The 22558-nt window shown below is 44.0% G+C and overlaps 1 protein-coding gene across 7 annotated transcripts in view; it reads right to left on the bottom strand.

The window, feature by feature from the left end:
- The window catches only part of Raly (RALY heterogeneous nuclear ribonucleoprotein), an 84925-nt gene that overhangs the window by 5798 nt on the left and 56569 nt on the right, over positions 1–22558 (bottom strand). For 5 of the 7 annotated variants that reach the window (XM_045157412.1, XM_045157411.1, XM_045157414.1 and 2 more), the window contains 3 exons: positions 3729–3993; positions 1374–1446; positions 1170–1211 (listed from right to left, as the gene is read on the bottom strand). In XM_045157412.1, coding sequence (XP_045013347.1) covers positions 1170–1211; positions 1374–1446; positions 3729–3984 — 371 coding nt within the window. In that variant the 5' untranslated portion in view covers positions 3985–3993. The remainder of the gene's footprint in view (positions 1–1169; positions 1212–1373; positions 1447–3728; positions 3994–22558) is intronic. The other 2 variants (XM_045157416.1, XM_045157417.1) reach the window with 1 other exon arrangement.

The following is a 22558-nucleotide window of genomic DNA, read 5'->3' as shown; positions in this document are numbered from 1 at the left end:
CTGATGACCAGGTTTCTGCCAGGGATCTTTCCCACCGTATCTGTTATTACCACAGTTCTGCAGGGCAGCCACAGCCGGGGATATATGGTATCAGCTATCACAACGCCTCATTCCTTGTTACTCCTATATTTAAAGAGTTTCTACCCTGGGACAGTGGCACCCAGTGACTGAGACTCTGGGAATGGATCCAATCTTGAATCTTGCATTTCTATCTCCAAGGGGAGGTGGCTTTCATCATAATTACTGAACCACAGAATCCTAGTGCAAGAAGACCCAAGAGATCACATGGTGCAAACCCATTTCACTACCTGGGAAGAGGATTTCATAGAGTCACATAATCCATCCAGTGGCAAAGCTGAGATTAGCAACTTAGTATTGACTCCCCGGTTAGGGCACTTTCTACTGTACCATACTGCCTTCTGAAACCACTCACAGTAAGAAAACAGAGGCTCAGAAAGGGACTATTCATCCTGGGCTGACTGGGATGGACAAGTGGGAGGGAGGAGGAGGCTTGGCCCAGTCTTCAACATGACTTTTAGTCAGTAATGTGGCTGGGAGCTGGGTGATGATAAGATACATTCCTGTAATCTAAGCAGTGAGGTAGAAGGCAGGAGGATCATGAGTTTGTGAGAGTTCTCTAAGGAAAAATGTCGCTGGGGCCACTGAAATAGGAGTCCATATATTCAAGGTTGGGGTCTAGGCAGGCTTAGACCAGAGCTCATTGAGGACTAGTTCAGATCTTCAAATAACGGCTGACCTTTTGCCTGTAAATTAGACTCAGCTCTAGACTTCCTTCCGGCTGGCTGGGCACACCACAGAAGCAAGGAGACTGAAAGAGTATAAAGTCTCCAATTCCTTGCAATGGCACTATACCAGGTTCTGTTGTCCACCTTGCCATGCGTGTATGTCCCTTAGCTATAAAGGGCTAAGAGAAGAATAAGGGCGGTCGGCAGTGAGATAGTTTGCTGTGATGGAAGCTCCGGCCTGAGACCTGCAGAATGGACCCACCTCCCAGCTCTGTCATCGGTGTGTACAGCAACCTTGGGCAAACACCCATTCACGTCTCTGCTTGGTCTTCTAGTGGAGGACTGAAAGGGCTGCACCAGCGATCTCTAAAGACAATGCTAGCTCGGGTGTTTGATACTTGGACAAGCCCCTCCCCTGCTCACCTGTTGTAGAAGTTGTAGTAATCATAGCCATGGCTGTAGCCACTGGGGAAACAAAGGGAGGGGGCCGGAGCTTAGAGACAGCTACTCAGCCCACTCTCCACAGACCCTCATCTCTAATGTGTCCCCAAGTTCTGGACTCAGCACAGTGTCAGTACAGCATTTACTCCCTCCATCCCACCCAGACCGAAAAACAGAGTGCCCCACCTGTATATGGCAGATGCTGCTCTCTTCAGCCCCTTGGGTCTGTTGGGCTTGGGCTCTCCAGCCATGTTGATGTCTGCAAAGGGAGGAGGCAGAAATGGAATGTTAGCAAGCAGTACTGTGCTCACATGTATCACCATCCTATATATGCATGTGTTTACACAATATACACATATTATGGATATGGCCAAAGGTCTTCAGCCATTCAGTTTTCAAACCTTAGAAGAATAGCCACAACACATGGATATGCCTGGTTAATGTTCCTATCCACTCAGACACACACATTCAAGTTCACAAATGAAACACACACCATGTGCATTCTCAAATCTTCATATAACTAAATACATCAGATATACAGAAACACATACACTCTCTCACACACACATAACCAGGTAAGAAATTCATACACACAGATAATGTCTACACTCAAGCACACTCAGACTTGACTCCAACATCAAATATATGACTGCCTACAGATAAAGAAGCCAGTGCATACTCATGGATATTTTATCAAATATCTCTATGCCTATGCTTAGCACATTAAGATTAAAAGAAATTTGGGAGGCTTGGGAGATGGCTTAGCAGTTGGCTTGCCTGCAAAGCCAAAGGACCTAGGATCCTTTCCCTAGGACCCACATAAGCACAAGGTGGTGCACACATCTAGAGTTCATCTGGAGCAGCTGGAGGCCCTGGCAAGCCCATTCTCTTGATTTGCCCCCCCCCCACTTCTCTCTCTCAAATAAATAAATAAATAAGATATTTTAAGAAAATATTTGGGCTGCAGAGATAGCCAAAGGACCCAGGTTAAATTCCCTAGGACCCACATAAGCCATCTGCACAAGGTATACCTTTGGAGTTTGTTTGCAGTGGCTGGAATCCTGGCACACCCATTCTCTCCTTTCTATCTGCTTCTCTTTCTCTCTCTCTAGTAAATAAAAAAACTGGGCTGGAGAAATGTCTTAGCAGTTAAGACACTTACCTACAAAGCCAAAGGACCTACATTTGATTCCCCAAGACCCATGTAAGCCAGATGTACAAGGTGGTGCACGCATCTGGAGTTTGCTTGCAGTGCCTGAAGGCCCTGGTGTGTCCATTCTCCCTACCAATCTCTCTCCCAAATTAAATAGCATTCTTTTTTTTGTTGTTGTTCATTTTTTATTTATTTATTTGAGAGCAACAGACATAGAGAGAAAGACAGATAGAGGGAGAGAGAGAGAATGGGCGCGCCAGGGCTTCCAGCCTCTGCAAACGAACTCCAGACGTGTGCGCCCCCTTGTGCATCTGGCTAACATGGGACCTGGGGAACCGAGCCTCGAACAGGGGTCCTTAGGCTTCACAGGCAAGCGCTTAACCGCTAAGCCATCTCTCCAGCCCTCTCTCCCAATTTAAAAAAATAAATAAATTTGGTAGCCAGTGGTAGTGGCATACCTTTAATCCTAGCACTTTGGAGGCAGCGGTAGGAGGATCAGTGAGTTCAAGGTCAGCCTGGGACTATAGAGTGAGCCTGGGCTAGAGTGTGACACTACCTTGAAAAAAACAAACAAGCTTCCCACACCAACATGAAGGTCTGAGTTCAAATCTCCAGATCCCATGTAAACAGCTTATCATGGTATAGGCACCTGTAATCCCAGTCCCTCAGGGAAGCAGAGACTCAAGAAATGATGGAGCTCCACAAGCAAAAAGAGACTCTGGTTGAAACAAGACCAAGTGGTACCAGATGTTCCAGGCTACCACAGGAGAGTGAACCCCACGACAGGCAACAGTATAGGACATCACAAGAGCACATGCATGTACAAACACCCAACACTACATATACACACAAGCAAAGAAATTTTATTATTTATTTTTATTTTTTGGGGGGGTAGGGTTTCATTCTAGTCCAGGCTGATGTGAAATTTGCTTTGTAATTTCAGGGTGGCCTTGAACTCATGGTGAACCTCCTACCTCTATCTCCTGAGTGCTGGGATTAAAGAAGGCATGTGTCACCATGCCTGGCTTAGAAATTTTGTTTGTTTATTTATTTTTAGCTGAAATTTTGTTTTTTTTTTTTAAGTTAGTGGATAAATATTTGTATCTGCTTCCATACCTAATTATGTACTCACACAGCACACTTATATGCAGGTATGTTTCGTATATTCTCCATGTATTCAATTATATCTACAGATCTCACTCACAAGTACACAGATATCCCTCCTAAAACATACATACATAGAGGTATGAACATATGTATATCACTCACTAGTACATATAGACTGTAAAGCAAGTACTGAGAATGCAAGGACAAGGCAGAAGTGTTCTCCCAGAGCTTCTAGAACTCTCCTCCCCATCCCATGGGCAGGGACAAGAGGTTTAACTTACCCAGGGTTTGCCCGGCCAGCACCCTTCCGTTTTCTCCTAGCACTGCTGCCCGGGCATGACGCTCGTTGGCATACTGGACAAAGGCATAGCCTTTGTGCACAGAACAGCCAGCCACACGGCCGTACTTGGAGAAGATAGTCTCCACATCTGCTTTCTTCACCAAAGCCGTGTTTAGGTTTCCAATGAAGACCCGAGAGTTGATGGACTTGGGGTCATTCTTATTGGTTACATTGCTCGTCTGGATCTTCAGAGACATGGCGTCCACCTAAAGACAAAAAGTGTCAACTTGAGGCTAGAATGGTCCCACACTGGGCTGCTCGTGGCTCACAGTGAATAAACTAGGCTGCTTCTTACCTTTCTACACACTCACCCACAGCCTCCAGCCCTGTTTTCCTAAGACATTATACAAGGGCCGCCATTTACCAGCTGCTGATCTCACGCTGGGTGCTTTCTATCTGCACACAATCCCTCATTTAGCTCTCGTCTGACAGTGTGTGTGGGAAGAACCAAACATCCAGAGGTCACAATGTTAAGTGAAGAGAAACACTGAGATTTATGCACCAGTCTGCTTAACTCCACTTCTTTTAAAAAGTATTTTATTTTACTTTTGGGGGGGGGGTTGAGATAGGGTCTCACTCTAGCCCAGGCTGACCTGGAATTCACTCTGTAGTCTCAGGCTGCCTTGAACTCACAGCAATCCTCCTACCTCTGCCTCCCGAGTGCTGGGATTAAAGGCGTGTGCCACCACGCCCGGCGCACAAGTATTTTATTTTGAGGGGCTCAGTGGGTAAGAGCACCTCAGAAGGTCTGAGCTTGATCCCTAGCGCCCATATAAAAACCCAAGTGTGGCCACATGTGCCTATAAACCCTAATCCTGTGGGGGGCAGAGGCAGGACAACTACTGGGCTCGCCTCAATCAGTCTGACTAAAAATAAATGGCACCTCCGGACTTGTTAAGAGATCCCATCTCAAGGCAAAAATACAGAGGTGACAGAAGGGACACATGCAATCGTCATTCTCCTCTGCAGGTGTGGGCACAGGGCACTCATACACATCTGTACACATGCGTGCTGCAAATGTGCTGTGTACACTATATATACACATTACACTACAGACATGCCAAAGATTTTTATTCTGTATATATTTTACTAGGTGTATATAAAGAGACCAGAAGAGAGCCTCATGTGTCTTGCCTCAGACACACTATCTATCTGTTTTTAAGACAGTCCCATTGGCCTGGAACTCACAAATTAGGTTAGACTAGTTGGCCAGGAAATTCGAGTGATCTGCTCATCTCCACTTACCCATCGCTGAGATTACAGGCACCACGACATCAAACATTTTACATGGGTTCTGGGACTTACACTCAAGCCTTCACACTTTCAAAGCAAATGCTTTACTAACTGAATGTATTTCTCCAGCTTCTTTGATTCTCAATTCTTTTAAGTCCATACTTATTTCAATATTTTCACCTCAAGTAGTATCTCATTTGTGATCTAAATTTAAAGATCTTTTGGAGCTGGGGATATGGCTCAATAGATAAAGTGTTTGCCACCCAAGCTCCAGTACTTACTTGAGTTTGGATCTCTAGAACGCACATAAAAGCTGGCAACGGGCTGGAGAAATGGCTTAATGGTTAAGGCATTTACCTGCAAAGCCAAAGGACTTTGGTTTGATTCCCCAGGACTCATGTAAGCCAGATGCACAGGGGGACACATGTGCCTGGAGTTCGTTTGCAGTGGCTGGAGGCCCTAGCGTGCCCATTCTCTTTCTGCCTCTTTCTTTCTCTCAAATAAATAAAAATAAAGTTTTTAAAAAGCTGGAAATGCCTTTTCCCCCAAATAGGACCACCTCCCCAGTAAGGTTATACCTAAACACAGGCTCCAGGGAGAAGAGGAGGTAGTTGCTTAATTTCAGAACGAAGAGCTTATAGTTAAGTCTTGGTATTTGTATAAACTGGTATTTGTATTCTACTCATTGGTACAAGTTGGTACAACTCCAATCTCAATATCCTAGGTTCATTTCAGAAGGTGCCAAATAGCTCCCAAGTAATATGTATGAAATTTTCTATTAGCCTGCCAGCCCGTTACTGTATCTAACAATTTGGGGGCAGAAAGGGCTTCTTTTCAGAGAATTACATAAAAATACAAGCTAAAGAGATCAGTTATTTTTTTGTCTCATTAGGGTAAGAGATCCCATGTCTCCTAAATATTCCCAATCCGGAGAATGGCATATTTCTGACCAGCTGGTGGCAGTGTTTACAAGGAAATCATAGTGGGTGGGTGGGTGGAGGCACAGACTATTTAGAACTGGATTCTATGAATCCCCTGAAGTCAGGGGTGCTCAGTCCTAAAGGAGGGATGACAGGGTGCCATTACTGCTACTAATAAAGAGGCTGATGCCAGCTCTGGAAGAGACTTGGAAGAGTCTGGTTCTTGTTTCTCAGGTTACATCCAATCATCATTATAAAACAGTGAAGAGCACAAGGGAGATAATTCACTAAAACTCCTAACACAGTGTCCGTCCATGAATAAATCAATGCATGACTGGCCCCTTCAGGCTCTCCATTTTTCACAATCCCTTTTCTTCCTTTTTGTTCTCCCCTCTGAGGTAGGGTCTCACTCTTGCTCTAGCTCAGGCTGACCTGGAATTCACTATGTAGTCTCAGGGTGATCCTCCTACCTCTGCTTCCCAAGTGCTGGGATTAAAGGTGTGTGCCACTACACAGGGCTGACAATCCCTTTCCTATTTAGAGAATAAACCAGAGGTTAATTTCTTATGCATCCATGGGCATATAACAACTTCATGGGGCTTTTGTGACCAATAGGTGCTCCTGCTCTAAGTTCCGGCCCAAGAAGTTGCCACTTCATTTGGCTGGAGGGAGCCGATCAGGCTTGGGATGTGGACTGAGAACAAGGAGATGATGGTTGAGACCTGTGGCTGACTGCTGGCTCTGCACACTGACTGGGCAGGGACATGACAATTGTAGACTCCCTCAGACCTTTGCTAGGAGCATCTAACACAAACATGCCTGAAGCATGCTGAGCACCTATGGTGAGTAGTCTTTCAGGCTTGGCCTACCTAATTTTTTCTTTCAGCATCCAAGGTTTGGGACAGTGAGCATCATAGGACTTTACAAACTGTGACGCCTTTTATAAGATCTAGTAATTATTCTGACCATAAGGCACTTATTTCTGTTTGTTATACTACTAACAGTGCTACTTGTGGGACCATTTACATGAAGGTCATGGTCAGACAAGAACTGGAGATGGTTTAGTGGTTAAGGTGCCTGCCTGCAAAGCCTAACCACCCAAGTTCAATTTCCCAGTACCCATGTAAAGCCAGTTGCAATGGTACATGCATCTGGAGGTCGTTTGAAGTAGCTAGAGGCCCTGGTGAGCCCATTCTCTTTCTCTCACTTCTCTCTATGCTTGCAAGTAAATAAATAGAAATAAAAATCGGAACTGGAGAGAATGCTTAGTGGTTAAGGCACTTGCCTGTGAAGCCTAAGGACCCAGGTTTCATTCCTCAGTACCCATGTAAGCCAGATGCACAAGGTGGTGCATATGTTAAGTTTGCTTGCAATGGCTGGAGACCCTGGTGTGCCTATTCTTTCTCTAAGTAAAAAAATTTTTAAAAATTAAAAAAAGACGGGAGCCATGTCACATGAAATGTACAGTAAACTCAAGAAATACATGCAGGTGGCTATTCTAAGTGGGTAATGTGCAAAACCAAGGAGAAATGTTTACCTGGAACATGTTCAGGGTCCTCAAACCCTAAAATCCCTTATCCATCTAAACAGGTCCCTTTACTTTTCAGTCTTACACAATCCTTTGGAAGGCAGACCACACTGCTGCATTGTAGAGTCCCCAAGCCTAAGAGAACATATGTCTATAGAGAAACTTGAATACACATGTTTATGAGTCATCACAAAGTGCCAACCTCCCCGGCCCCCACCAAAAAAGAGCCTGATTTTTCTGCCTCTGCTTCCTAAGTATGGGGATTATAGGCATTCTGGCCTATACACCTGGCCTCTTCCTAAGTTTTTTTATTTTTAATTTTTTAAATATTTTATTTATTTATTTAATTGAAAGAGAGAGAGTGAGAGAGTCAAGAGATAAAGAATGGGCAGGCCAGGGTCTCCAACCACTGCAAATGAACTCTATACACATGTGCCCCCTGTGCATCTGGCTTATGTGGGTCCTGGGGAGTTGAACCAGGGACCTTAGGCTTCACAGGCAAATGCCTTAACCACTAAGCCATTTCCCCAGCCTGGTTTTTTATTCTTATTTTGGTCTTTTTGAGATAGGTTCTCACTTCATGTCAGGCTGACCTGGAATTTATTCTGCAGTCCCAGGCTGACCTCGAACTCACAGCAATCCTCCTACCTCTGCCTCCGGAGTGCTGGGATTAAAGGTGTGTGTCACCATGCCCAGCTCTTTGTAGGTTTTGCTTGCTTTTACAAAGTTTCCCTTGACCTTAGAGTGAGGACTCATAAAATATTGATATAGTGGGCTGGAAAGATTGCTCAATAGTTAAGGTGCTTGCCCATAAAGCTTAACAGCAGGAGTTTGATTCTCTAGTACCAATGTAAAGTCAGATGCAAAGTGGTACATGTGTCCAGAGTTCATCTGTAGTGGCCAGAGGATCTAGTGTGACCATTCTCTTTTTCTGCCAAATAAGGTGGTGTATGCCTTTAATCCCAGCACTCAGGAGGCTAAAATAGGAGGATCACTGTGAATTTGAGGCCAGCCTGAGATTACATAGGGAATTCCAGGTCAGCCTGGGCTAGAGTGCAAGGTCCTACCTCGAGGAAAAAAAAACAGAAAATATTATTCAGCAGAAGCTGCCCAACTTGAAAAGCTCCACCACACTCGCTCAGTCAACTCTGCTTCACAAATCTGCTGTGCACTGAGAGCTAGGTATCTGCAGGTCTTACATCCTCAGGCTCAGCAATGAGCTGAGGCAAAGTGGGTAGTGGGACTGTACTTGGGGGAGGGGGGAGCCAAACCAAGCTATGTTCTTAGAGACTCCAGCAATGTCAGATTAATAGAACGATGGTCAAAATTTATGAACTTTTTTTTCTTTTTTGTTTTTTTTTTTGTTTGTTTTTCAAGGTAGGGTCTCACTCTGGCCCAGGCTGACCTGGAATTCACTATGTAGTCTTAGGGTGGCCTCAAACTCACGGTGATCCTCCTACCTCTGTCTCCTGAATGTTGGGATTAAAGGCGTTGTGCCACCACTCCTGGCTTTAGAATTTATAAATTCTTACTGAGGAAGAAAGAGGCTTGGCCTTGACATAACAGTTCATGAGCAGCAGAGCCAAGATTACCTCAGGGTTCCTTTGCCTGTGAATCCAGGGATATTTTGTTGCATTTATAAGATAGGGTCACACGAAGCCCAGGCTGCCCTTTAATTCCAAATCTTCATGCCTCTACCTTTACATGTGCTAAGGTTACAGGTATACTATCTCACTCAACAAGTTCAGGGTTCTTATATTCCATTGCTCCTTCTGGGCTAGTAAGAAAAGGGGCACTCTTTTAATCCCAGCACTAGGGAGGCAGAAGTAGAAGGATTACAGACAGAGAGTTCGAGGCCACCCTGAGACTACTTAGTGAGTTCCAGGTAAGGCTGGGCTACAGCGAGACCCTGGGGGAGCAGTGTAGAAAGAAAAGAAAAGGTCTCCAAGAAGTGAGGAGCTGGAAGGAAGCCTAGCACCTTTAGAAACTGCTCTGTTGGAGAAAATTGGGCTGATTCCTGAGGTAAATGTCTTCACTTTTCTTTGCTAGAGAACAATTGCTACATAAAAGCTGGAGCCTTAGGCTAATTAAAACCAGCTAGGGACAAAGTTATTTACAACTCAAAAAGATGGGGTTGCTGCCAGAAAACACCCAAGAGCACCTTGTGGGAGGAAAGTATTCTGAGGACGTTCTATGATGGCAGGGGAAAACAACTGCATGAGCAGAACGTGGACATCACCTGGCCAACATGAGGAAGGCAACAGCAGCAGGGGAGTGTGCCAAATACTGGCAAGGGGAAGTTGGCTGTAACACCCATAAACCCACCTCCAACAATACATCACCAATTCCCAAATTGCCACCAGTTGGGGGACCTAGCCTTCAGAACAGGTAAGTTTATGGGGGACACTTGAATCAAACCACCACAGATGGTATGGCTTCTTCTAACTAGTAAGTACAGATGAAATTGGGCAAAACCAAGTAATTTTCCCCAATTCAAACATTTCAGGTGAAGACATTTTAGAACACAGAAGCCTGGTCTCAACAGTAGAAGAGTAGGCTTTACGAAAATACACAACCACCTGGGCTGGAGAGATGGCTTAGCGGTTAAGCGCTTGCCTGTGAAGCCTAAGGACCCCGGTTCGAGGCTTGGTTCCCCAGGTCCCACGTTAGCCAGATGCACAAGGGGGCACATGCGTCTGGAGTTTGTTTGCAGAGGCTGGAAGCCCTGGAGCGCCCATTCTCTCTCTCTCCCTCTATCTGTCTTCCTCTCTGTGTCTGTCGCTCTCAAATTAAAAAAAAAAAAAGAAAGAAAAGAAAATACACAACCCTAAAAGGCATTTCCACTTCTCAACTTGGGTGGATGAATCCCTCCTCCCCATCCTTCACAGTGTAAAGATAATTTCTGAGTGTCAAAGCTCAATCAGAAGCTTTACATACCTCACTTCATTTAACCTTCACAAAGGCCTATGAGGATGTGGTTTAATAGGGAGATGAGGAAAGGTTCTCCTCAGGAGGAAGCATTCGTTAGTAAATGAAAATCTAAAGGGAGCCAGATTGTGTGCATGAAGACACATCTTGAGCACAAATTTTCAGGCCAAAGAAACTTACCCTGAGTCAGATACACACCACCTCTTTGCCCTTTTCCTTTCCTACTATAATTTCCATATTTGCACAAGACTTTAGCGAACAAAGCCAGTGTTCTGTCTGCCATGTAAATACTGAATGTATGCACTTCTCCCTTAAAATCCAATTCCTATATGATGATCTTCAGAAGCCAAGATCTGGTGAGTTGAATGTGACAACAGGCATTGTGTCATCCCTCGCTGTCTGGTAATCAGGAATATCTGGGCCAAGGAAGCATTAAACACTGATCAGTTTAAGTGCTTAGCTTCCTCCAGAAATGGTCTTTTCTCACAAAACACCTAGATATCCCCACGATTACAAAAGGAGAAGAAGGCAATGGAGTCTTTAGAGGTTGAGGAGGCCATAAGGGCCAAGCCCTCACAAATAGGTTTAGTACTTTTAGTGAAAAGGCTCCAGAGGGGGGCGTGGTGGCGCACACCTTTAAGTCCAGCACTCCAGAGGCAGAGGTAGGAGGACTGCAGTGAGTTAGAGGCTGCCCTGAGACTACACAGTGAGTTCCAGGTAATTCTGGGCCAAAGTGAGGCCTACCTTGAAAAACAAAACAAAACAACAACAACACAAAAAAGGGTCCAGGGACTGGCTTACCTATGCATCCTAAGGATCCAGGTTCAATTAAGTACCCATGTTAGGCCAGATGCACAAGGTAGCGCATGTGTCTGGAGTTCATTTGCAGTGGCTAGAGGCCCTGGTATGCCAATTCTTTCTCTCTCTTAAAATAAATAAATAAAATACAAAATGCTCCAGGCTGGGTGTGGTGGTGCATGCCTTTAATCCCAGTACTCAGGAGACTGAAATAGGAGGGTTGTCATGAGTACAAGGCCAGCCTAAGCTGGAGAGATGGTTCAGCAATTAAAGGCACTTGCTTGTAAAGCCTGCCAGCCTGAGTTCGATTCCTCAGCACCCACATAAAGCCAAATGCAACATGGCACACAACATGACACATATGTCTGGAGTTCGTCTGCAGTGGCAAGAGGCCCTTGCTTTCTCTCTGCCTTCCCACCCTTCAAATAATTTTTTTTAAAGTCTCCAAAGAACTGTATTGCTCTTTCTACCATATAAGAACAGGGCAAAAAGACAACTATCCCCCAACCAGCAGGCAAACCTTCACTAGATGCCTTGATTTGGGCTTTTCAGCCTCCAGAACTTTTGAGAAACAAATTTGTGGTTTATAAACCAATTTTATTATATATAGCACCCTGAAAGGACAAAACAGTATGTTTGAAATTGCTAGTCCCTATTTTTGTGGATCTTTTTAAAAAGCTATATATTAGCCAGGCATGGTGTTGCACGCCTTTAATTTCAGTGCTCCAGAGGCAGAGGTAGGAGGAACGCCATGTAAATTCAAGGTCACCTGAGACTACATAGTTAATTTCAGAGCAGCCTGGGCCAGAGTGAGACCCGACCTCGAAAAACAAAAACAAAACAAAAAAAGCTGTATATTAACAAAGTTGAATGATTACCTAAGGTCAAGCAGGAAGTGAGGGAACTTGTTTGGCATTCTATATTCCTGGCTCAACTCTCATTAGCCTTTGTTTGACTCTGCTGTGTCGTCCCCCAGGGTTTATACTTCTGCCTCCGGATTAAGGGTAGTTTTAACATTGCCAAGTACTGGACTTGTTCCTCCTGAAACACTCATCTCCAAGGAGGAGCTGCTGTTCTTGGGTTTGTGCTCCAAGTGCTGTGTAAGAGTCTAGTTTAGCCAGTCCTGTTGGGTGCTTCTGGGTTTATGAAAATGGGGGTCCCAGAAGGCAGTATCAGCCATTTGCCCTTAGATAACTTTGGGGACATCTGGGTAATTTAAGAGAGAAAATAGCTCTTAGTGATGGGGAGACTATCTTTGGAGAAAGCCAAGCAATTAGATGAATCAATGTCTAAGAACTCCTGGGCTCGGAAGACCTTGGTTAGCAGGCAAGAAGGGATGACAGAACATCTATTAATCTCGTTAAACTCACCAGGCTACCAACGCATTAGCATTGCCCAAATGATCATTACTGGCCAGACAGGACTAATTTCCCAAGGAGTGCTCTTTAGTTCCTGACAATTTCCACTCCCAAGAGAAACCCCAGGCCTTGGCTAGCCAAACGTGGAGGGTTCCTAAATGGAACTGCCAGACCCACCTAGGGCTCAGCCTTGGCTCTGCTTTTAGTCATGTGATCTGAAACAAGTCATACAACTTCGATGGACCACTGGTGGTTTGATTCAGGCGTCCCCCATAAACTTAGATGTGCTGAATGCTAGGTTCCCAGCTGATGGAGATTTGAGGATTAACGCCTTCTGGGGCAGTGTACTGTTGGGGGCAGGCTTATGGTTGTTATAGCCAGTTTCCCCTTGCCAGAGTGTGGCACTCTCTCTTGTTGCTGTTGTCCACCTTATATTGGGCAGGGGGTGATGTCCACCCTCTGCTCATGCCATTGTTTTCCCTATCATCATGGAGCTCCCCCCTCGAGCCTGTAAGCCAAAAAAACCTCTTTTTTCCCATAATTTGCTCTTGGTTGGATGATTTCTACCAGCAATGTGAGCCTGACTGCAATAACCACACACCCTTATTCTGAACAGGGAAAAGCTGATTACCTTTCACATCTCATGCAGGAATCAAATAGGCTAAGCACTGTGAAAGTGCTCTCTCTGTAGCATTTTTGTGTTTTTGGTTTTTTGAGGTAAGGTCTCTAGCTCAGGCTAACCTGGAACTCACTGTGATCCTCCTACCTCTGCCTCCCAAGTGCTAGGATTAAAGGCATGCACCACCATGCCCAGCTGCTCTGTAGCACTTTTAATAAGTGTGAAGGAATATAGGATTATACCTATTTCTATAATTACCCAATTGCTATCCCTTATACTCACTTAACAATCATTTATTCAGTTTTCTCTGTGCTGGCCCTTGTGATACGCTGACAAAAAACCCAGTAAGTTCCACATCTAGCCCTCATTGAAAAGCTTGGCCATGTCCCTTAACCTCACTGGACCTCAGGTTCCTCAATTGCAAAACAGGAACCCAGTTCAACAACTAGAACCAGTTGTTATTCATCCTGGTACTCTAGGTCCTCCACATTCCAGCCTTGATGGACTTTTTTTTTTTTTTTTTTTTCCCGAGGTAGGGTCTCCCTCTAGCCCAGGCTGACCTGACCTGGAATTCACTATGGAGTCTCAGGGTGGCCTCAAACTCATGGCGATTCTCCTACTTCTGCCTCCCGAGTGCTGGGATTAAAGGTGTGCACCACCACGCCTGGCTCTGATGGACCTTTTATCTCCCAATGTACACCATATCACATGACAATAAAGGAGTTGGGCAAGAGACTAGCAGAGAGTCTATGCATGTTCCACCCCTAGTAATATCTAGTACCTACAAACTTCAAAAATGGTGCCTCTCAACTGTGCCTGTTAAGCCATTACTGCATAGGAAGGGACTCCGGGTTTCGCTTAGGCCACTCTCACTCCTCAACTGCTCCATAGGAGTCTAGTTCTGCAGGATTTCATTGGTATCCATATGTGGTAGGCCCTGAAGAGACACCTAAAGCAGAAGAAACACAGGGTTGGGCCATGGTCATTTCTCTCCAAAGCATGATCTGGGTACATATCCTGTCTTCCCTACGTTTTGCATACTATCTCTACACCTCTGACTGTGGCTTTAGTCTAGGCTGTCATCTATGAGAAGTGCCCTTTCACAGCTATGGGGAAATGCAACAAGGAGTAGGTAGGTGACAATTTAGCCTATAATCCCTAAAACTGAACTGTTAGTAACCTACAAATGAACACCAAAAGAAGTTACCTCAAACCTTCTTATTCATCTAATCATAATTAAAAATTCCAATACTGAGCTAAGGGCCAGGTATTAACAAATGAACTACTCATTTCTTCATCTATCAATTGCCCATAAGTAATCTCAAGCAACTCAGTCCGTTAGGGGAAATCCAGCATGGCCACAAGAGTGTATGGGCCCTGGCACAAAGTGCACAGCCCAGATGCAGTCTACCCAAAAGTATGGGAAATCAGAGGAGTAGGTATCATCAAAGGGGCTTTAAAAGGAAGACTTTAAGAAGCACTGCCTACTACTGGATGGTGACAGAGGGAGGGAGAGGTTGTGTCTGGCAGGAGGAAATGTAGAAACAACGTACAAAAAAAAAAAAAAAGATGCCTCCTCTCTATCCTCCTATCCCCCTCACCCTCTTTTGCAAACATGCAGAGTACAGCTGGAAAAAGAAGTTTGAAATAGAATGTCTTTGTTGTTCTTTCCTTTTCCCTTGATAGATGTGTACTTATCCTTGTTTTGAGGGAGCACATAATTTAATTTGCAGTGACAGGAATGACTGTTGTAATACTGATCACAATGTAATGAGATAAGCAGGATCACCTTCACTCAACTGATTAAGAAACCAAGTCTCATAGGGCTGAAATATTTTACCCATAGTGTCATTAAGTGGCATAATTAGGAGTGAAAGGCCCCAAGAAGCTTGTCTTGGTTTTTTTAAACAAATTTTAATTTTTCATTTCATTTATTTACTTAGAAAGAGAGACAGAGACAGAATGGGTACGTCAGGGCCTCTTGCTGCTGCCAAAGAACTCTAGATGCATGTACCACTTTGTGTATATGGCTTTATGTGGATACTGGGGAATTAAGCCCAAGCCACCAGACTTTGCATGCAAGTGACTTTAACCACTGAGCCAAACACTTTTGGGATTTGATTTTTCCAGTGTAGGGTCTCACTCTAGCCCAGGCTGGTCTAGAATTCACAGCGATCCTCCTTCCTTTGCCTCCTGAGTGCTGAGATTAAAGGTGTGTGCCAACACAATCATTTGTCTTGATGTTAAAGCCATGCTAATCCTCTGTAAGACTCTTCTTACTAGCCTCCCCTCCACAAGAATGACCCTGGGGCTGGAGAGATGGCTTAGCAGTTAAGCACTTGCCTGTGAAGCCTAAAGACCCTGGTTTGAGGCTCGATTCCCCAGGATCCACATTAGCCAGATGCACAAGGGGGCACATGTGTCTGGAGTTCATTTGCAGTGGCTGGAAGCCCTGGCATGGCCATTCTCCCTCCCTCCCTCCCTTCCCCGCTGCCTCCTCCCTGTCACTCTCAGATAAACAAAAATAAACAGACCCTATTGGAAAGAAATGGAGTAAATGCACAACTTTTCCTGACTTTTGAGCCAGCCCCTTACCTTGTGCTATCCCTAGTGATTCACCCTCAACATATGTCATAGTACCATGTGGGCTCTCTCAAAGTAGTTAGGGATCAAGACTGCCTAAGACAACAAGACACGAGGAAGTAAGATCATACTGCTAGGTGAACTACATGGGAAATACAATGCTCCAGAGGGAGAGCAGAGGATAAACAATCTACAATGTTCAGATCAAACAGAAACTAAAAGGACCTTTGGACCTTCAGTATCATCAATGGCCTCAGTACTCAATGCCCATTCTCTGTCAGACCCTGTCAAGCTAAATGCTGTAGTATAGTCCCTTGCCACGGAGTGTAGAAAACACACAGGGGCCCTCCTCATGTGCCATTACTGACTAACACAGCCTATCTCCAACCAAATCCACATGCTCACGTCCTACTCCATTTGTCCTCTAGCAAGTCCTATAGTCTACCTAGAGTCTCAGAAAAGTGAGGAATGATAGTAATATACACACTGTACAGTGGTAGGCACATATGAAGAAGTACCCAAAGTAATCTATAAAACTGTTTGAGGTAGATATTGATAATTTTCACAGACAACTGAGGTGCTTTTATACTCTGCCACATGAACCAAATAAGCCAGTACTTTTCAAAGTATTTGTAAAGAATCAATTTTTGTTTTGTAAACTTCTAATCCATAGCAGACAACTGTTTATAAAATACAAGAGAACTTACTACCAAAGTTTCTAAGTTCCTTGCTCTCATTTTCTGTCCTTACAGTAAACCAGCAATCATTCTCACACTGACACAGCCACTAAATTCACCGGACTGGGCTGGGGTGTGAAAAGTATGATTCTTAAGCTGGGCATGGTGGCACATGCTTTTAATCCCAGCACTTGGGAGACAGAGGTAGAAGGATCACTGTGAGTTCAGGGCCTCCCTGAGACTACATAGTGAAATTCAGGTCAGCCTGAGCCAGAGTGAGACCCTACCTCGAGGAAAAAAAAAAAAGTATGATTCTTAGCCACTTCCTCCCCACCCTGTCAAACTCTGAAAACAAAGCAAACACAGAATAGTCATTCATTTCTTTCAAGTCCTTTAGCTTGATTTTTTAAGACTTTGGAGTCAGACTAATTTTATAAAAATACCTTTCTCTCAATCGAGAGAAGACAACAGGCCAAGGATGAATTCTTTTAGAGATAACTTATCTTGGTCATCTGCTCAAAGCCATGAGTATCGTACAAGGGAGGATGGTCTAGAATAATCTTCCTGGGCCCTGAGATCTGAGAAAGGGGCATATTCCTCAAGAGTCTGATACTCGTGGGGTGTCTCTCACGACACTAGAAGACACAAAATCAGCCAGGATTAGAAAGGCATTCCATAGCACTTCTGTTGTATCTAATTTTCAGTCTTACATCATGGCTGTTTATAGACCAGCCTATCTTTCCATCAAGGAAGCTGTAACAGGGATACTAGATTCTCTCCTGAAAGCTATTATATAATCTTGGAGTGTGACTAGCTGAGTAGATAAGTAGCCCTTAAATACTGTTTTTTAAGTGTGAGGAAAATGTCCTCCCTCCCTCCCTCCCTCACTTACTAAAGAGACCGAGAAACTCTGAGCATCAAAAGGAGGCTTTTATTTTATGATCTTGCATGACAGAATGAACTAAGACAAAATGAGAGTCTATAGCCCTGAATGCAGGTCCTTTCCCTTTGTGAGTGTGTGTGTGGGGTGGGGTAGGGTGGGGGGTGCTCAAGGTAAGGTTTAGCTCTAGCCCAGGCTGGCCTTGAACTCACAGCACTCCTACTTCAACCTCCTGAGTGCTGTGATTAAAGGCATGTGCCACCATGCCCAGCCCTTCCCTCTCTTCCTCGTAGGCTAGTACTCAGAGGACTACACTCTTTCCTGGATGTCATCTAGGCCTTATTTCCTTACAGGGTATTCTTTCTCTTCACCAGTTGTGTCTACATTATGTAACAAAGATCTTCTCATGAGTTTATCCCTCCTCCAATATCTCCCATCCTGTTTGCTTTCAGTGTCCTCAGGCCTTCAGGCAAGCTTGGCTGTTAATATTTTCTACTCTAAACTTCCAGTTGGGTGGTGGTGTGTTATCTAGGAGGCCCAGACAAGTAGGCACTGGCAGCCCAGTGTTTCTACTGGCACTAAGCTAACTTAAGGCACTTTTGTCTTGAAAATGGACCATCATGGTTTTGCTTCTTAGGAAAGACAAGGGTCAAAACATGAATCTTTCCATCCTTGAGAAAAGTCATGAAGAATGGTCAAGGGAATAACCTATGAAACCCAAATGCCTTCCTTTCTGCTAATGAACCAGCTGTGCTATATGATATAATCATCAAAAAGTAGGCTGAAGCTGGGTGTGGTGGTGCACGCCTTTAATCATCCCAGCACTCAGGAGGTAGAGACAGGAGGATCACCATGAGTTCTAGGCCACCCTAAGACTACACAGTGAATTCCAGGTCAGCCTGAACTAGAGTGAGACTCTACCTGGAAAGAAAAAAAAAAAAAAAAAGAAGTAGGCTGAGTTCTTAGTGCTTCACACCTGCCTTGAGGACCACAAAAACAGACTGGTCTCTTATCTCTGAGATAAGAAACCCCTGCTTGTGTGGGCCAGATGGCTCAGCAGTTAAAGGCACTTGCCTGCAAAAGCTAATGATCCAGGTTCAATTCTCCAGTACCCATGTAAAGTCAGATGCACGAAGGGTACATGTGTCTGGAGGACTTGGCACACCCATTTTTTCTGTCTCTGTTCTCTCTTCTCTCCCTCCCTCCCTCCCTCCCTCCCTCCCTCCCTCCCTCTCTCTCTCTCTCTCTCTCTCTCTCTCTGCTTGCAAATAAATAGATGAAAAAAATCAACAAGAAACCCCTGCATGCAAGGGATTCTAAGTGTGACAGTGGGAGGCCTATCCCCATCCTATGATGAGCCTTACCCTCAGTTATCCTTGAAACCCAAGTCATACTTCTACTAGCTATGAGACTTTGGGAAGGTATTTCCCTTTTTTAAAAGTTCAAAGTGGGCTGGAGAGATGGCTTAGTGGTTAAGTGCTTGCCTGTGAAGCCTAAGGACCCCGGTTCGAGGCTCGGTTCCCCAGGTCCCACGTTAGCCAGATGCACAAGGGGGCGCACGCGTCTGGAGTTCGTTTGCAGTGGCTGGAAGCCCTGGTGCGCCCATTCTCTCTCTCCCTCTATCTGTCTTTCTCTCTGTGTCTGTCGCTCTCAAATAAATAAAAAATGAACAAAAAAAAAAAAAGTTCAAAGTACCCAGCTGGGCATGGTGGCACAAGCCTAAGATCCCAGCACTCTAGAAGCTGAGACGGGGGAGTTGCCAGAATTCAAAGCCAGCCTGGGCTACATAGTGAGGGCTTGTCTTAAAAAAATATGTTTCAAGGTTTCTCACTTGTGAAATGGGAATAAAAATCCCTACACTGCCTACTTAAAAATTGTTGTGAAGGTCAAACAAGATGGCTGGCCTCCAATTTGTGACCTCAGGGTCCTGAGAGCTAGGATTAAAAATGTGAGCCACTAGGCTCCACTCCTCTGTCTTATAACAACATTAACTCCACAAATATTTTTTATTTATTTTTAATTTTTAAATTTTTTTGTTTATTGTTTATTTATTTATTTGAGAGTGACAGAGAGAAAGAGGCAGAGAGAAAGAGAGAGAATAGGCATGTTAGGCTTCTCAGGCAAGCGCTTAACCACTAAGCCATCTCTCCAGCCCATATATTTTTTATTTTTATTTATTTATTTATTTGACAGAGAAAGAGGGACAGAGAGAGAATGGGTACGCCAGGGCCTCCAGCCACTGCAAACGAACTCCAGACGCGTGTGCCTCCTGTGCATCTGGCTAACATGGGTCCTAAGGAATCGAACCTAGGTCTTTTGGCTTTGCAGGCAAACACCTTAACCACTAAGTCATCCCTCCAGCCCATAACTCCACAGATATTTTTAAGTTCTTCCTCTTATGTAATCCGAAAATTATGTGCCTACCACAACCTTGTTTAAGGCCCTTTAGAGGTTGCTGACCACAAAGAAACAAGTCCAAATCCTTTAATAAAGCTTAGAAGCCCCTTTAAAGGCTACAGGTACCAAATCCATACACAACAATCTGAGTGGTTATGTCACTTTATAAATGAGCGAACCATAGGGCAAAGGCAAAACCAGTTCCTCAAAACAAGTAAACAAGTCAGTATGAACTGGGTTCTTAAAGGAATGGACATCACAGCCCAGAATATAAACACAAGCTCACACTGTTATTTTTTGAATGAGCTTATGTGAGGCAGGCATGGGAACAGGGCACTGTACAATTCGTGTGAACTTTTCCTTTCAGCAATAGCTTAGATACAGTCCCTTGTTTGAGGCTGTCATCCTGACCCCACTTGCCTTAACGACCAAGATCGTCATTTATATATAAAACAGTACAGAATTGCTTGCCTAGCTTAAAGAGCCCCAGCTGCCATAAGCATCAAATAAAAGCCAACCAATGAACCATACAGCATAGAAAAGTCATGGTCAGCTCCTAGGGTGGTAGTCACAACACATCTAATGCCTACTGGACTTCTCAACTATTCAACTTAATCCAGTTGTGGCATCTATGGCCCTCCTGCACCCTTTTAACTATCTCACATCAATCTTTCCTAGCCTCCTAGTCCCCGCAAAAGAGATTGCACTAAACAAACTTTTATACTGTTGACATCTGTTTTAAAAGGAACTAAACAAGCAAGGTTCTATCCCCAACACACACACACACACACACACACACACACACACACACACAGTTCCCCAGACTGAAAGAGGAATTACATGTGCAAGAGAATGGGCATGGGCTTTGGATACACCAAGGTTTAAATCCAAAACCAAACACTTCTAGCCAATCACCTCAGATAATGTGATCAAACTTCCTACACCAATGTTCTCTATTATGCATATACGTTCTTCCTAAGTCATTCACCCACTCCTGCCGATTTGACTTAAGAATTTTTAGAATGTTAGCCCTCCGTTCTTACTACCACTAGGCATGTTGCTCTATCATTCTCCTGCTAACACTGAAATCAAGCCAGGTTTGGTAGGGCACACCTTGAGTCTCAGCACTCAGGAGACAGAGGTAAGGGGATCCACTGTGAGTTCAGGGTCAGCCTGGGGGTAAAGATTGAGTTCCAGGGCAGCCTGGTCTACATTGAGAGACCTTAAGGTATGCTTTATTATTTTCTAAAAATATTTCTTTATGGGGGGCAGGGAAAGAGAAACAGAGACAAAGAATAGGTGCACCAGGACCTCCTGCCACTGCAAACAAACTCCAGACACATGTATCACTTGTGCATCTGGCTTTATGTGGGGGCACTGGGACTCAAATCTGGCCAAGCAGGATTTACAAGCAAGTGTCTTTAACTGCTGGGCCATCTCTCCAGCCCTTTTATTATTTTTAAATACCTAACCAACAACAATTTGAATAAGAATTATTACTCAGTACTTGTTATCTATTTGCAACCAGCTTACTATTATTTGCTTTCAGTGGTTTTTTTTAGTGTATTACATATTTGAGTCACTCGTTCAATTAACTTAATATTCCTTTTGAAACATGGTCACACAGTGTTGTTCATGCTGGCATCAAATTCACAATCTTCTTGCCTCACTCTCCAAAGTGCTGGGATTCAGGCATGTATTCACCATGTCCAGCATAACCTTTTTTTTTTTTTCAAGCTAGCATTATTAGACATTTATTGTATCTGACAGAACATTTTTATTGTATAGTTTTTCAATAAGCATCATTTTGTATATAACCACTGCTTTAACAGCTCATAGTTTTCCCTGAGAGGATTTATTAGAGTTTAGATTGGTGGTCATTTCAGCTTTCCAATTTCTCAGTATTATAAATAATGGTTTCAGAAGGAAAACTTATTCTATATATTGGATTATTTCCTTAGGACAGGTTCCCAGAAGAATTGCTGGTCAAAATGTACGAATACTTTTATGGCTCTTGAAATATACTGCCTACCTACTTTCCAAAAGGGCTGTACCAATTCCCACTGCTATGTCCAGTGCCACAATCATGGAAAACCAGATCGTGAATCATCTTCATGTTGCATTTGTGTTTGAGGGAGGCAAATTAGAGGGAAAAAAATCCTTTTTGTTGTTCTTTTACCAAACGTGAAAATGAATAGCCTTCTAGTTTACTAGTTTTTGGCTCTACAAAGTTTTGAAAGCCACAAAGTACTTGTAGGTCCACAGGCAGAGGAACTTACTGAAAACATTTATTTACTGACTTACCAAGAAATCATTTATTGATCATGTATTACTACCTGACATTGTGGAAAGTAATGGGTGAATAAAGTACAATCTCTGCCCTGAAGAATTCACAACCCAGTAGAGGATGAGAGCCTTGATAAGGGCTATTACAGGAGCAAGTGGAATCAAGAAGCTTGTCACTTACCTAAGGGACAGAAGGGAAAGGGGTCAGGAGTCATCAAGAGGTTCCATTTTATCCAGAGGAACAAGATGAATTAGTGCACTCACAAGTGAGAGACAATATTTAGGGTCAGTGGAAATAGCAAAAATAAAGTTAGGGAAACTTAACAATGCTTCCACACCAACTTAATAATTATGTGTGTCACTGTTTGGCCACAGTCTAGAATGTAAGAAAGCATGTGGGAGATGACACCAGAAAGTTTGAATGTAAGCCCATCAGGAGGATCTTAGGACACTGCAATACTTATGCGGATGCCGTAAAACACACAGTGTTCACTCAATAAGGAGGCTTACATCAAGTGCTCTTCAGCATCTAATCTACAACTTAGACCTCATGCAGACTTCTCC

The sequence above is a fragment of the Jaculus jaculus genome, chromosome 8 (assembly GCF_020740685.1).
Source record: "Jaculus jaculus isolate mJacJac1 chromosome 8, mJacJac1.mat.Y.cur, whole genome shotgun sequence".
NCBI classification, from domain to species: Eukaryota; Metazoa; Chordata; class Mammalia; order Rodentia; family Dipodidae; genus Jaculus; species Jaculus jaculus.
The sequence above is the reverse complement of the archived record's forward strand: the minus strand, read 5'-3'. Positions and strand labels throughout refer to the sequence as shown.